Raw genomic sequence first — 16373 nt, forward strand, 5'->3', positions numbered from 1 at the left:
GAGAGAGAGAGAGAAAGCAAAAAACACCTTGGAAAATTACCACAGCCTTAAAGCTGGGTGTGGTGATGTTTGCCTGTAATCCTGCCACTCCATGGGACTGAGGCAGGAGGGTCATGAGTTTGAAGTCGTTTGAATTCTAGACCATATACATAAATAAAACTTCTCTGAGCTTCCATCGCTCTATAACAAGCTTACTAAATTTTTTCTCTGACTCACAAGAGCCATGTGAGGGTGCTTCAAGGGCCCATTGAGGTTTTACTGCAGGAATGGAGTTGAGAACCGTTAAACCTACTGGATACTTTTTTTTGGATAATAGGAAGTAATATTAGCAATAAGGTTAGCAGGGAACAGAAACGAGATCAGGAGCTGCCTGGGTGAGAACATCTGGAGTTGAGGGAATCGATGTGGTGCCCTGGGGCTTCAGGGCATATGTTGGAGTTGACTTTGGATGATGTAAGGAGACTGTGGTCTGAGTTAGAAGCTGCCAGAAGCTGACTGAATGAGATCTAAACTGACATTTGACCAAAGATTCAACCCAGCAGCTGCTGGATCCTCAGATTTGGCAAAGCTGTTAGTGGGTCCTTCACTGATTTGGTAGTGAAACCCCTGGGACTTTTCATGACAGACAGCTAACATTGTTTTAAAGATTTATTTATTTTATGTTATGGGTTTTTCGCCTGCACGCATATGCATATCCCCTGGAACCAGAGTTAAAGACAGTTGTGGGTGCCATGCAAGTGCTAGGAACTGAGCCTGGGTCCTCTGGAAGAGCAGCCAGTGCTCCCAACCTCTGAGCCATCTCTCCAGCCACCTAATGTTCTTATAAAAAGCACATGCATATGGTCTTGTCAATTCTTTGCTCTCGTGTTCAGCATGAACACCGTGAAGCCGTCCTATAACAATTATTCAAAACATGTGTGTTCCGTCCGAGTGCATCTGTTACACAGTCATTAAGTGAGTGGTCAAGGGGCCAACGAAGCCCAGGCTCAGATTGCTGAAGTTCCAGTTTGTGGAGGAAAAGGGAGGCAGCTGATGCTGAGCCACAGATTGGCCTCACAGCTGCCCGGCATGAGACTCTGCTGTGTCCCTTCTCACCACCTGTTAATGCATTTTTTTACACAAACTGCTTCCACCAGGGACTAAAAAAAGAGATCCTTCTCAGAACCAAAAGAATAGCATTACTTCTTCCATATGGCATGAACAATTAGAAATTACCCAACTCTGAAAGACCCGACAGTCTCCATAGAATTGAGTGCTATTAAAACGGAAAAACAAGTGTTGTCAGTTGATCTGAAAGTTAAAGGCATGCCAAGAGAAAGCCTGTGAAAAATTCCAGGGTGGGGCTGAAAGGAAAAGGCAGGAAACAGCAGGCCACAGTGAGGTGTGGTGACTTTCAATCATTACAGTCTTGGATAACTGTCACTACCAAAATTCGTGCTTTGAAAAAAAACAAAAAACTGATGATCACATTGGCTGTTTCATAAAACCACTCAGAGCAGTGGAATCATGTACAAAGGTTGGAATCAAGCCAGAGTTGAAGCCTGCTGGACATTGCTGTTATTAACTAGAAGACTATGGAGAGCACAGAGTGCACAGTCTGTTTAACTGCCGCCTTGAAGGAAGTGCTGTGTCAGTTGTCTGTGCTCTTTAGAGCCCAGTGAATGATAGGAATTCTGCTTCTGAGATGGTGGCTTTCCACTTAGCAAGAGCTCCCTGGTGTTTGGGTTTTACTTTAAAAACACCAAAAAACCAAAAACAAACAAACAAACAAACAAACAAACACCTTGAATTATTCTCCTGGGGGATTAGAGTAACATTTGAGTTCTCTTCCTTTCCCATGTATCACTTTGTCAATATCTCTGCCACCGGGAAGCTATGTTGGTAAGTGACCCATAGCTAACACGGAGATTCACATGTTTGGTGCAGCCTGCCACAAAGAGGGCTTACATTGTCTTAAAGTTGGGAAAAGGAGAGACACAAAGTCAGGTCTTGAACACTGTCTGGAGCTACCATGTTTCAGACTGACTAGAGGACCCTAATGGAAGGAGCCATGTATAGCATCCACTGGGCTCCCTTGGGCACCATCTTTTGCTATTTATTTTATTTCTCTCAGGGTTCCCTTAGTCTTAAAGGCAAAATTACATGAGATTTCATGGAGAAAGATGATGAGATCTAGGAATTTTATTTTAAGAATATTCTCCGCAAAGTAAATAAGCATAGTCACAATGAAAGAAACTCGTGATATGCCTGATTCATAAAGCATGTTAAAGAAAAGTTTAAGTTCATGGTACTTTCTGAGGGAACTGCCATTAACGTGGGATCATGCAGAAGTCCTCTGGTAGCAACTGATGCGTTCACTGTTCTTTCTTGTTTCCTGGTTGTTCTGTTGACTGCTGCTCCCTGACCTTTCGAAATTCATGGTGCTTTGTCCATTGGGTGACACCCACCCTCATCTTCGTCTCCTTCTCTTGTGTGGGGAAGGACCAAACTTGTTCTGGTGATCAGAAGTCTGAGTCAGTTCTTCTTCAACTGAAAAGAAAAACACTGGTGAATTTGGAGACAGCTGAAAGCCCTGGACCTTTTATAGCACATGAGAAGCTCCTGGCTTGTATTTCTACCTGGCCACCCTGTGAGTTATAGAAGACCAGGTCTCTATTGTGGGATCTCACTTCTTTGGCTTCCTTTAAAAAGTTGTGTTAATGTTTTCTCTGTGTGCATATGCATGTAGTCATGAGCATGGCGCAACCCATGTGGAAGTCAAGGGGCAACTTGGATTAGTTCTTCTCACCTTCTACCATTTGCTCCCAGGGGTCGGTCTTGGATCATCAGGTTTGGCGGCAAGCACCTTTCCACACTGCACCATCTCTCTGGCCCTCCTCGGTCACTTCTAAACTGTCCCAAGTTAGAACAGATGGTCACTGAATTAAAGATCATTAAAATCCATCTTGTTTGGTGAATGTTTTGATTCTTATATTAAGTAAATGTGTATAGGCCAGGAGTTGGAGATACAGGAATTAGGAAAACAAGGTTTCTGTCCTTTCTCCTTTCCCAAAATACACTTGGGAATATGTCATCCTTCGACAAGGTCCTCTGTTTTGGACTTTAAGCTGGCAGCCTCTTTTACTGGCAATTCTTTGAACTTTTCCGAACCTGTGAGTTCCTAAGCTAACACTGCTCTGCTTAAATACTACAGCCCTTAAGTGGCACCCTACTTATGCCCAGTGGCATTTCCCAGTCCCCAGTTTCCAGTTCTCTGTCACATCTGCATAGCCCCTTACTCACTCCTCCCACCACTGACCTGCTCCCATATGTTTGCCTTTCGTGCAACCTTCTCACTGCCTACAGATCTTCAACTAGTATGTCTGTCAGCTACCAAATTTGATTTAACCTTGAGATCTCTGTTAAGATCTAAATATACATTCTGTAAATGCTTGTGGTACACACACACACACACACACACACACAGAGGGGGGAGGAAGAGGAGGAGGTGGAGGGAGGGAAGGAGGGAAGGAGGGAGGGAGAAGGAGAGAGAGAGAGAGAGAGAGAGAGAGAGAGAGAGAGAGAGAGACTCACAAGTTTTTGTTCCTGACAGCCACCTACCTACGTTGATTACCAATGCCATGCTTATGGAATTGACCTTGACAATATTTTTGGTATCTACAGCAAGCTATGCCATCAGTCCCTCATCATATACCTGGTAAACCTTTTCACCTGGCTTGGATCCTTCTAAAACCCATGCTATCATACTTAGGGAATGCTCTGTCTTCTTAGATAAGGACATGCCTAGGCTATTATGTGAGCCACAATACTTAACAGTCAGTATTTGTTCAGCAGTTATGTGCCAGATACCCTGTGTCAAGTTTGCATGTGTTCTAATTCTTGCTGTGACATAAGTTGGTCACTTCTTAATTCATGGGTGAGCAGAGAGAGACCGTGATAAAGCAGTTTTCCCCAAGACTACAGAAATGGATGTATTCAGGATTTGATACCAGGCAATCTGATGGTAGCCTGTACTTTTAGCCACTGGGTTACATTGCTTTTCCACATAGATGATTTGCTGTTTCAAACATATTCCTTTGAGATAACCTTGGGCTTAGATTATGGACTCACTGAAATAGTAATTTCCTCCTGAACTGTATAAGAAGTGCTTTAAATGAGGGACTAAGGTGTACATTACAGAGCTGAAGGTGGAAGACCCAAGTAAGAGACTGAAGGGAGACAGCTAAAAGAACAGAGACTGGGGATGAGGGAAGATAATTTTGGCGAGCTGTGGTGAGTCGCCTAGCCAGTGACAAAACTGTCCGCTTTACAGAGAATAAGAGAAGTGAAATAATTTACCTCTCTCCAGAAAGAGCTTGCAACTGGGCTATCATTTTAATCCCTGCAGAGGAAGATGTACAGAAAAATCCAGCAGGTGGCTTTGAAAATATCTGAGTTTATTATGGAAAATTCTGTAAGCAATAAGGATTTTCTTTGTTGGGCCATGGATGAAGAATCTTCCTTGCTTGGGGTCGATGTTTATGTGAATTACCCTCACTAGGGATAATTTGTATTTCTTTTATATTAAAAGATCAACCGACCTAAAGCTTTTGTAAGCATTCTTTATTTACAGATTTCCCACAGTTGTCTTGGTAGTCCGACTTGGTAGTAAGTTTATTTGCTTGGTCCCCAAAACCAATCCACTTAGCTGATAGGAAACCTGCCTGGTAGTGTGTGAGCTAAAGGCAGCTAGCTCTGGAGCCGGGCAGCGGGGATTCATCTTTTGCCTACTGCTTTCCAGATGAGTCATCTTGGGGTAGCCAAATTATCCTAAGACAATTTTATTGATACCTATAATGACACAAATGGCTATTTCTTGGGATTTGTAAGCCAGCAGGAGTAATAGTAGCTTGCTGTTTGTTCAGAATGGGTACTGTTTGGGATCCAGCCGACCCCGCAGCTCATTCCTGTGGCTGAACTCTCCTGCTGTTATTCCTACAGACAAGGAGCCTAAAGCTTTAGAAGATTACATAGAGAAGCCATGTTCCAGACTCAAATGCTAATTGATTTGGTTCTGTAAACGGGGAACTTAGCAACTTCACTCTGCTAACTGGTTACTTTCCTCTTTCCAAAAAAACTAAAATGTATGAATGAAGTTTGAAAAAGACTTTAGCCTCACTGTATTGTCTAAACGTTCTTTGTCTGTTTTATAATGCACACATCGCCGGAGGTCTACACTCTCTGATCACCTGTTAGCTTTACTTACTTTATGTCTAACTAAACCTTTGGACATTCAGCAGATACACTTTAATAAAGGGACAACTTTTGATGCTGTGAGTTATTTTAGAGCACAGTTTGTTCTCGATCAAGGTGATAATACTCTGGCAGATGGGTGATTCTAGAGGTGGGTTTTAGGATGTTGGAGAGCAATGAAAACCACAGCTTGCACCTTACGATATGTAAAATAGCCATGGCCCTGGTCGATAGCGCATCTGGCTATTTCTGGAAAGTTTTAAGACCCAGCCCTCCACCTCAAGAGCTGTTCCTCAAAGCAATGGACAGACTAAAGTGTGCAGGACGTTGGAGAATTTTCTTTCTTCCTTCGTGAGAAAATTGATGTTCTCTACATACTAATTAGATTTCCATGCACCATCAGCTCCCAGGGCTTTCAGAGTGGGGTGACTGCTGAGTGATGACATTCCCTCCATTCACTCTCCGTTTCATCCTAAAGTGCCTCTCAGTGCCTAACAGTCTAGGATTTAGGAAGCCCACCAGCTGCTTTTCTGTTTTATAATGCAGGACTCCCGGGGTTCTGTGACATACCAGTTAATCTGTCAGTGTCCTGCTCTTTATAGAAACAAAATGGGAATCTTTACACTCGTAGCTCTCTGTAGATTAGCTATATGACATTTGCCCATGTGTTTATAACTTCGAAGTGGATGCTGTTAAATAGAGATACAAACTAGTGATGTTTTAACCTGGGGCCAAAGGATCTTGTTTGCCCTCTTAACTGCCGAGGGACCTGTACTACACACCTGTACTACACACCTGTACTACACACCTGTACTACACACCTGTACTACACACCTGTACTACACACCTGTTGGGAAATGACTACAGGAAGAACTAGAGTTCTTAAGCAACAAGCCGGAGTTGAGACTTCCACTGTGTTTGGTGACGGAAGCACAGACTTGTCCCACTGTAAGAAATGGTGCTTCCACTGTCTCCAGCTTCCCACACTCCCTTCCTTGCCTGCAGCCTGGGTACACTTTATTCAGAGCCAGCAGAAGAGAGTGACAATGAAGAAGATGGTTTACTTCATCACTGGGTTGTCCCTTAGGTGTTCAGAGGATCCTGCCTGGTAACAGGTCACAGCTTTCACATTTTGGAAAAGATGTAAAAGTGAAAGATTAGGGTTTAGATTTGACGAGGTTCAAGGGCAGAGTTCAGCCTTAACTTGGCCTGAGGCCAATATCAGAAATATACAAGTTTACATCTCTGGTGTTAGATTAATTTTTTACTGATGCTTTTTGTTTTGTTTTCTAAATGTAAGAGTTTCCTCTTGAACTAAAAAATGTATAGTGAAAGTCTGTCCTAGTGCCTAGGACAAGCCATAGTACACAGTAGTGCTTTAGTTTGGTTTGTCACCAAAGTTTTACCTACCCTCACTGTGAAGTTCTAAAGCTCTAGGGCCAGATGAGGCCTTTAAGAACAGAACTGTACTTTCATGAATGGATCAACAAGTAGTGAGATTATGTGTTATTTTAAAAACTAATTAGGATCTGTGTTTTAGTTGCACTCTTCTTGCTATGGGACCACAGGGTCTCTACTAGCAAGTGGTACCTCACTTAATGGGGCCATTTGACCTGAGACTTCCCAGTCTTCAGAACTATAAAACAAAATAAGTTTTGTTTTTTAAAGCTACTCAGTCTGTGGTGTTTAGTCATAAGAAGAAAACTGTCTCAAGTAGATTCACAAATATTTGTTGAATGACTGACAACTGGTTGCGTTCTAGATGTGGGATGTAAGTTTGGAGTAAGTTTTAAAGCTCTTTGAGGGACTCCACCCACAGACTGACCCTCATGGTGTGAGGTTACCAGTGTTACTGCCCACCTCCAGGGTTTAATCTTATGTCAAAATCTGAAAGTTCTGAGAGAGGACTAGATCCCATGTTTGAGAAAATCCAGGAATTAGGATACGCTCACTAGCATGTCACATCATTTGGAGAGGCGTCTTAGTTAGGGTTTTACTGCTATGAACGGACATCATGACTGAGGCAAGTCTTATAAGGACAACATTTAGTTGGGGCTGGCTTACAAGTCAGAGGTTCAGTCCATCATCATAAAGGCAGTATAGCGATGTCCAGGCAGGCCTGGCGCAGGGGTTGCTGAGAGTTCTAAATCTTCATTTGAAGGCTGCTAGAAGACTAGAGGAGGGTCTTAAAGCACATGCCGACAGTCACACACCTACTCCAACAAGGCCACACCTCCAAATAGTGCCACTCCCTGGGCCAAGCATATACAGACCATCGTAAGGGGTAAAGGGAGAAAGGATGAGTGTGTATTAGTTATGTGCCCCCTGTGTTCACATGCTTCAGAGCACTTCCCTATCTGTTGACCCACAGATGTACTTGTGTAGTGTTTATTGTGACTAGAGCTCCCGACAGCTTCCCTGGGGAGGGATGTGCTCAGGACAGATGGAGGTCGCTATGCAACAGTCACAGTGTTATGTGACAATTCTGGGCTGAGCAGTGTGGTCCACAACACTGTCTTGACTGGTTTTTATGTCAACTTGACACAAGCTTGAGTCCTCTGAGAAGAGGAAGCTTCAACTGAGAAAATGCTTGCAGAAGATTGAACTGTAGCCAAGCCTATGAGGCAGCAGTTCTCAACCTATGGATCAAGACCTCTTGGGAGGCCAAATTTCACAAGGTTGCATATCTAATATTCTGCATATCGGATATTTACATTATGGTTCCTAATGACAAAATTACAGTTATGAAGTAACTACTGTAGGACATTTTCTTATTAGTGATTGTTTGGGAAGGACCCAGCCCATTGTGGACAGTGCCACCCTGGGAGGGTGGTCCTGGGTTCTGTAAGAATGAAGGCGAGCAAGCCAGTAAGCATCATCCCTCCGTGACCTCTGTATCTGCTCCTGCCTCCCATCCTACCCAACTTGAGTTCCTGTTTTCCCTTCCCTTAATGGACTGTGATTCATGAAATGTCACCCTTTCCTTGGTCTGCATTGCCCCTGAAGCAAGGCAGGGATGCCTGGCCACACTTCCAGCTACAGGCTGGCCTTTCAGGGTTGTTCTGAGGTGTATGATTGATTTGCTTAGACCTCGGAGTTATCTAAATGCTTAAGTAAAATACTGTGTACCCACTTGCGTTTCTAATGGTACAGGTATTTCCTCAGGGATAAGAAAAGCTGTAGAACTGAGCTGTCATCTTTTTATAGACTACCAACACCCCACAGAATCATCCAATCTATGGTAACTGTTGAGCAGAGGCCACTGAGAGAATGAAATCCAAGAGGGTTTTGTAATCTGTTTGCCTTGTTTTGCGCTTGATGGCGTCTTTTGAGACACTGTACACTGTAGGATTTATCAAGCTAAAGAGGCAACTGGAGATAAAACTTAAGTACGTGAGGAATGCAAGCCCTTGACTGACACCCACTTCTGCTCTCCAGTGTCAGTGGGGGCCGTGGTCACTGCAGCAACTTTGGGGGGGGGCGCTTCTGCATAGAAATGTTTGTAGCCCCAGGCAGTGAGCCAGCATGCAGGATTGAAGGAACACTGCTGCAAATGTTTGTGGGTCGTGATTTTTCAGTTCCTTTTTTGTTTAGGAGTTTTTCCGAGGTTTGGGAATCTTAAATATCTCGGTACAGAATTTCTAGAAGTCTGATCTTGGGGACAGGGAGGGGTGTGACAAACTTTACAAAGAAAAGGATTTATGGCGTGGATCCTTTAGAGGACGGCGCAGTGTCCCCGAACCATCCTGCAGGAGACCGATTCATAAAAATGAAACAGAATGAAAGGCTACAGCAATGGCTCTCAACCTGTGGGGCTCCACCCCTACGGAGCACAACAGTCCTTCACAGGGGGTCACCCAGGGCCATCGGAAAACAAAGATGTTTACATTATAATTCATAACAGCAGCAACTGTATAGTTATGAAGTAGCAACGAACATAATTCTACGGTCGGGGTCACGGCAACATGAAGAATTGTGGTAAAGGACCGCAGCTTTAGGGAGATTGAGAACCATTGGGCTGCAGAATTCTCCTGGAGGCCCTGATGGGAAGCAGCATTCTGTAACGCAGTTTTTGTCCTCTTGGGGCTCCCTGTGTTCTACGTCTCATGTCTCAGCGTAGAGGTGAGCGCCCCTGATTGGGCTGCTGCTGGGGCCTGTTGTTCCTAATTACTGAAGAGTATGCAGGAGGGCATTGCTTGAACAGGGGCAAGTTTTGTAGTAGAGCAAAGACTTTGCAATCGTTTTAAAACAGAATATAGTGCTGTAGTTCAGGCTCAACTCAAATTTAAGCAGCCTCCTGTCTCAGCTCCCTGGGTACTAGAATTACAGCTGTGCACAACCATGGCCAACTTTCAAACTTGGTCTTTCAGTAGTTTAATATGAAACCATCCAAATTAAGAAGTAAGTTGAATTTTAGTGACATTACTAAAATAAATTAACCTTTATGGCATCTAGAATTTACTGAAAACCAAAATTTACTGAAAGTGAAGCCTCTCATTACACAGCCCAGCTCCAGAGCAAACAATCTCAATCCAGGACCCAGGACCCAGGGCCAAAATGCTCAATTTTGCTAGCCTTAAGCTTCTGAATGTAGTCTGCATATATATATATATATATATATATATATATATATATATATATATACATATATATATATATATGTGTGTGTGTGTGTGTGTGTGTGTGTGTGTGTATACACATATATATATTATATATACATACTGTGTGTGTGTGAATATATTTCTCTAAATACTTGTCAAATACTGTGTACTCACTTGTGTTTCTCATGATATAGTTATATTTAGAATGCATATATATATGTATATATATATTATATACAGATATATATATACACACACACACATTCTATAGGAAATTTCTGCTTCAGTCCAGTATCCAGTGTTTTGCATTGACTAAACACTGACAGCATAATGCTTGGAATAATTTCTTAAGCAGAAGTTCAGAGGCTGAAGAAGGTATATGCACACATACATGTTCGTGGGTATATGCATGTGTGCAAGCCATGAAAACATGTGTGTAAACTTGAGACCATCTTGACTTGCTCCATGCCTCACGTCACACTTGACTCATCTGTGAGGTTCTAAAGAGTTTATCTCGTGAAGGACGCAGCAGAAATAAGGTGTGAGAGTTGGACAGTGGACTAGCTCCCAACTGGGCCATCCAAATCCCTTGTCTCCCAGTGGCACTTAGTGTCAGCGGGGATCCAATGCTCCTGGGACTGCCAGTAGTCCTTATGAGGGCTAACACACACACACACACACACACACACATACACACACACACCTGTGACATAGGGGAGGCAGACCATGGACAGCATTAATACTTGTGAGTCTGATGCCTTGAGAGATAAACAAGCAATCCTATGTCCAGTTTGGTGGTTTACAGTTGACTGTCTACAGGGAACCACAGTGAAGGAGGCCCTATAGCAAGGCCCCATGTCAAGCCCTATGTACCTCACAACCTACAGAGTTGAAAATATCAAACTTTACCCAATTCATCAAGAGAAGGCTGGGGGAGAGAAATCTGTCAATCAAAAAGATATATTTCTCCAGCTTCCCAGAACATCTGCAGGCTTTGATGTGTTTCACAGATGAACCAAACCCTTCCTTGTGGGGCTTCACACTTACCTGCCATCAGTTTGATCCTGAAGTAGGCAATCAGGAGGAGAAGCAGCAAGGTCACAGGCAGGAAGATCCCCAGGACCAGAACCGGGCCTGGGAGTTCCTGCAAGAAGATTGCCAGCACGGAGCTCATGGTCCCCACTGCTAGGGCTGGCTCAGGGATCCTCACTCAGGACAGGAGACTTGGCCCTACTCTGTGGTAATCCTTTCCTGGAGCGCTGGCCTTTGCTCGCACTTTTCCATGAAACCTGTTGTGGACTTTGCTCTAGCTCATTAGTGGTGAATTCTGGAGCACTGTTGGCAAGTTACTCTGTAACTCAGGTACAGGGTGTAGAAGAACCAAAGAGTAAATCTCCCAAGCTGTCCTGGAGATGCATCTTTGTCTGACAGGAAATGGGATGATACCGGTAAGCTGAGGTTATGTATCTGACTTCAAACAAATACTCTTCTCATTATGTGTTCTTCCATAGAGGCCCAGGCCCAGAAAGAACTTTTACACAGCTCCCTAAATTTCAGAGCTAAAAATGTTAATGTACATAGTTGATGTAACAGACACCAAGAAAGAATACTTCCCACATGTGAAAACAGGACTTGTTGGCCCTGTTCTGAGTGCCTCTCTGGAGGGCATGTTGATTTATTTGACAATCACTTAATTCTACTAGAGCCTAACCTTTGGTCTGGAAGTCGGGTATACAAAGCAGAGGTCACGCTCCCTCCCTTTTCAAGTCTAGAGAGACATAGATAATAGCCGGTGACTGGTGGCCTGGACAATGGCAGGGCCTTTTCCTGGCTGCTGTAGCTCACATTCCTCTCCACTGTCTGCTCATACTTGCCATGGCCATGAATGCAGGCTGATATGACAACTCCAGACTTCCAGGATAAGAAATGGCAATAAACTGGCAAATGTCAAGATTCACGCTGACCTATAGACTACCATTGAGCTGCCTTGTACCAGTTTAGTGGCAAATTTTCAAAGATGCTAGACTGCTAAGGCTGATTAGAAGACTCATTTCTTAACTCAAAGGATCTTTAGAGACTTTGGAAAGGTTTTTTATTTTATTTTCATTTTACGTGCATTGACATTTTGACTGCATGTATGTCTATATGAGGGTACCAGACCCCTGCAACTCGAGTTACCTGCAGTTGTGAACTGCCATGTGGGTGTTGGGAATTGAACCCAGGTCCTCTGGAAGAGCAGCCAGTGCTCTTAACCACTCACCCATCTCTCCAGCCCAAAAACTTTGGGAAAGTTTGAGGGAAATTGGTAACCACATTCAAGACTTCATTCCTGGCTTGTGTCCCCTCTATGTCCCACCCTATAGGCTGCTGCAGTGGGCAGTTGACAGAGTCTACCTTAAAGGATTGCCTTCAATACCGTCTTCGTTCTTCTACCTGAGACTGTGTGTGGCCATGTGGACAGGCTTTGAAATCCTCACCCACACACAAAAATTCAACTGGAGAGGGTAAGTGGAGGGATTGCCTGGCATTCCTGAGTAAGTGCCAAAATCAGAAAGAGAGTGTTGGAATACTAGTATTGAGCCTGCATTCATTGAACCTATCTCCTTCTCAGAGGGCTGCTGCTGCTACGATTCTTGCATGCTTTCTGTTGAGATGGCTCTTTGGTGCTCCTTAAGCTGAGCTAGGATGCTGATTTGAAGAGAACCTTCATTAACCAGGGGCAAACAGGTTGGATGTTAGGCAGCTTCTAGGATGGCTGTTCTGTCTCCATCCACTCATCGAGGCTTACCTGAGTGCCAAGACTTAGTTGAGTGTGGAACAGAGGCAAATGTAAATAACAACACAGCCCCAGATTCACACAGAAGCAAAGCTTCCCAGTTCTCAGAGGACTGGGCTGTTCAGGAAAAGTTATCCGTGTCTAGAGCCTGAGTAGCTGAAGCAGTCAGCTCAGACGCACACATGCCAGAAGCCTGGTGGATCTGTGGAGGAAGGGGAAGAATAGACAGGGCAGAAAGATGGAGCGTGTTAGGAGTTGAAGCTGAAAAAAAAAAAAAGATATTGGAGCATATAGACTCTCTAAAGCCCTGCTCAGGATAATGCTATCCGGACATGGGAGATCCACCAAAGGTCTTTGATTGTAGACTTACATGGACTTATAAAGTATTTGGCAACCCTTTAAGGAATAGAAGGAGAGAAGAGATAACACTGGCTTAGTATGTATCAATGTGAACACAAAATGCAATGGATGTGAGCTGGAAGTCTGCAGGGGGGAAGGGAGAGGGACAGAGCAACGAGAACAGTCCTCAATGAATAGTAAGTGGGTAGAGGTGGGTTTCCTCAGTGCCTCCAGACATGGTGGTACCTACTCTCTGTCTGTCTGAGCACCCGTTTATGATTGCTTTTGATTTCCATGGTAAACGTATAAAGAAGAACTTCATTTTACAGGTGGAGAAATGAGGGCAAAAGCCTAGCCTGTGACACACATCCCTGGCAAATTCCAAAGCTAGGATTTCCATCCAGAGAACATGTTCTTATCCATGCTGCCCACATAAGGGCAGTGGCCAGAAGATGGAGATAAACTTAGACCTGGGCCCAGGCAAGGTGGCAGGTTTGGGTGAGGAAGATACTGAGTTGTGTACTGTTATACTTTAAATGGTGAAGAGTCAGCCGGCCAGTGAGGACCAGGTAGAAATAAAGAGTTCAAGACAGGGGACCAGTCTCAAATGTTGCCTCTGTGAGAGCAGCATATTCTTGTGTGTGTGTGTGTGTGTTTCTCCATTAATTAATTTGCTTATTTATTCATTTTACATCCTAATTGCTGCCTCCCTGCAGAGTCCCTTCCCTCATCTCCACTCCCTTCTCCTCTGAGAATATGAGGTTGCCCTGGATATCCCCCTAGCCTGGTGTATCAACTCTCTGCAGGATTAGGCACTTCCTCTCCCACTGAGGCCAGACAGAGCAGTCCAGTTGGGGAACAGATTCCATAGACAAGCAGCTGCTTTAGGGACACCCCCTGCTCCAGTTGTTGGGGGACCTACTTGGAGGCTGAGCTGCACATCTGCTACGTAGGTCCAACCCATGTATGCTCTCTGGTTGGTGGGTCAGTCTCTGAGAGCCCCAAGGATCCTGTTTAATTGACTCTGTTGGTCCTCTTGTGGAGTTTCTATCCCCTTTAGGGCCTGTGGTTCTCTGTATCTGTCTCAGTCAGCAAACAGCACATTCTTTACAGGCTTCTTGCTAGGGAGAAATAACCATTAGTATAACTAGAAAAATCCATATTGGTAGAGATAGAAGAGAGTATCAGACAGGGGACTAAACTCTCCTGTCGGTTTCTTGGAGACAGATGCTCCTTCTGCTGACTTACATGGTATAAGGTACAAGCAATTTACAGAAGTTGGTATTAAGGATAAAATTACTGACTACTGCCATGCTGTCTTCTACAGAGGACTCTTAGCAACAGCTGGCCAAGAGTCTCTGTAGCTAACTCTGACCTATGGAAGCAAATGCCAAAGGCACCAGGCATCTGATTTGGATTCTCCCTGAGTTTGAGCCATGAAGAGTGACTCATAGCAGTTATATGCTAGAGAGCAGGGAAAGTTCTCAAGTTCATCAGCAGAAGGTGCCAGAGCACTGTAGACTGTTTTCTAGAGCATCAGCTATGAACAGCCATGTAGCAGTAGACAGCTCCAAAAGCAGAAGCAGAGACAAAGCTAACAAATATCCACTGAAGTGGTTTGGCTTCATTACGTGGGTGATAGTTTGTTAAAATGGAAATTCTCTCAAAATGTTAAGTCTGCTTGTACTAGGAGGAAAGCTTGTATTTCTTTCTCTGGCTCTTGGTAACTGGCCCTCTGAACTTTGCTTATCAGCACATGCCAATCAAAGTAATGTCACTTGACAGCAATCCCATACATACAGAATTAAGGATTCCGAAATGAGGAGAGGTTTAGGTTACAAGTAACAGAATGATCTCTGCTTTGTGGACTTGGACAAAAGCCCCACAGGCCTTTGCCATTCACATTTGAAGGTGACAGATATTTATTCTGGGTTTGGTGTGTGCTTCAGAAGCACTGAACATTGGCCACTGTGAACATTTCAGGGCAAGACAAAGTCCTGTCCCTACTGCACATTGCAACAGACTGACAGTCAATAAACAGCTGAAGATAGCGGAATAGTCACATGGTCTCAAGTACACACCTAAGAACTAACTGCACACACATGGTAACTTGTTTCATTCTTATTATAGTGCATTTGAAATAGGAACTATATTTTGTATGTGTACATATATGAGTGGGGAGGGATACCTGTGTGCATGATCATGATCATGTGTACCCATATGCATCGAGGTCAGAGATCCACCATGGGGGGTGTTCCTTATGCACCATCCACTTCAGTTTGTTATCTATCTATCTTTTATCTATTATCTAAGTATCACCTATCATCTGTCTATCCATGTCTCTATAGAGAGATGTATCTATCATCTATCTATATGTATCATCTGTCTATCCATCATGTCTATCCATCCATACATCTATCATCTATCTATCAATCAATCACCAATCAATCATCAATCTATTATCTATCTATATCTGTCTTTCATCTATCTATCTATCATCTATCTGTCTGTCTGTCTGTCTGTCTGTCTATCTATCTATTATCTATCTGTCATCATTTATTTTTGAGACTGGCTCTCCTACTGCCCACAAATGCACTAATTAAGTGAAGCTGGCTGGCCACCAAATTCCAGAGACCCACTGGTCCCTGCTTCCCTAGCTCTGGGGTGATCCACATGCACTACCACTGCTAGATGTGTTAAATGGGTTCTAGTGACTGAACACGGGTTTTCACGCTCACACAGCAAGCACTGTACCAGCCAAGCTGTCTCCCTGAGACAATATCTGTTTCCATCGCTACTGTTTTAGAGATGGAGAAACTTATGGACTTCTTACAATGAGGATTGCATCACATGGAAACAGAGGAACCTAGATATGAACCCATAACCCAACAGTAACCCTGTATATACTTCTGTATACTCTTAGCCTCCTGGAGAAATACATGTATGATGTTGAGTAGTGTATTTTTCTGCACTAGAAGATGAAGGAATAATGGTAAGTGCCCGATTTAGATGGAACTGTCAGAGAAGATATTTTAACAGCCGAAGAAATAAGGCATATAATTGAGTCTCAGTGTAGGGTGTACCTGGAACTCATCAAAGAATCACAGATAAGCGAGAGCTCCTAGGCTTTTCTCTTCCCTAGCCTGCAGCCAGCACCTGCTTGTCTCAGTACTCAGGCAGCTGAAAAGTTGCAGGCAGTTTGCTACCTTAATGATTCCACAATCAAAAAGAAGACAAAGTTCCAGCCCAGGGATGTTCATCAGATACAGGTCTTGGCTCTGAACCAATAGGGTGGGAACTTCGGTGTCTAGGGTTTCATTGCTGTGAAGAGACACCATGACCAAGGCAACTCTTCTATAGTAAAACATTCATTTGGGGCTGGCTTATAGTTTCTGATGTTTAGTCCTTTATCATCCTGGCAGAAA

General features: G+C 43.8%; 1 protein-coding gene across 1 annotated transcript; it reads right to left on the reverse strand.

Moving 5' to 3' along the window:
* Window positions 1-2163: 2163 nt before the first annotated feature.
* Smlr1 (small leucine rich protein 1) lies at window positions 2164-11079 on the reverse strand. The gene is made up of 2 exons (XM_028766444.1): window positions 10881-11079; window positions 2164-2529 (listed from the first exon to the last, which is right to left on the reverse strand). Exons 1-2 carry the CDS (start codon window positions 11005-11007, stop codon window positions 2450-2452), a joined length of 207 nt encoding a protein of 68 aa, XP_028622277.1. The 5' UTR covers window positions 11008-11079; the 3' UTR covers window positions 2164-2449.
* Between the last annotated feature and the right edge of the window lie 5294 nt (window positions 11080-16373).

Source organism: Grammomys surdaster, unplaced genomic scaffold (genome assembly GCF_004785775.1).
Source record: "Grammomys surdaster isolate TR1022 unplaced genomic scaffold, NIH_TR_1.0 168, whole genome shotgun sequence".
Classification (NCBI taxonomy): Eukaryota; Metazoa; Chordata; class Mammalia; order Rodentia; family Muridae; genus Grammomys; species Grammomys surdaster.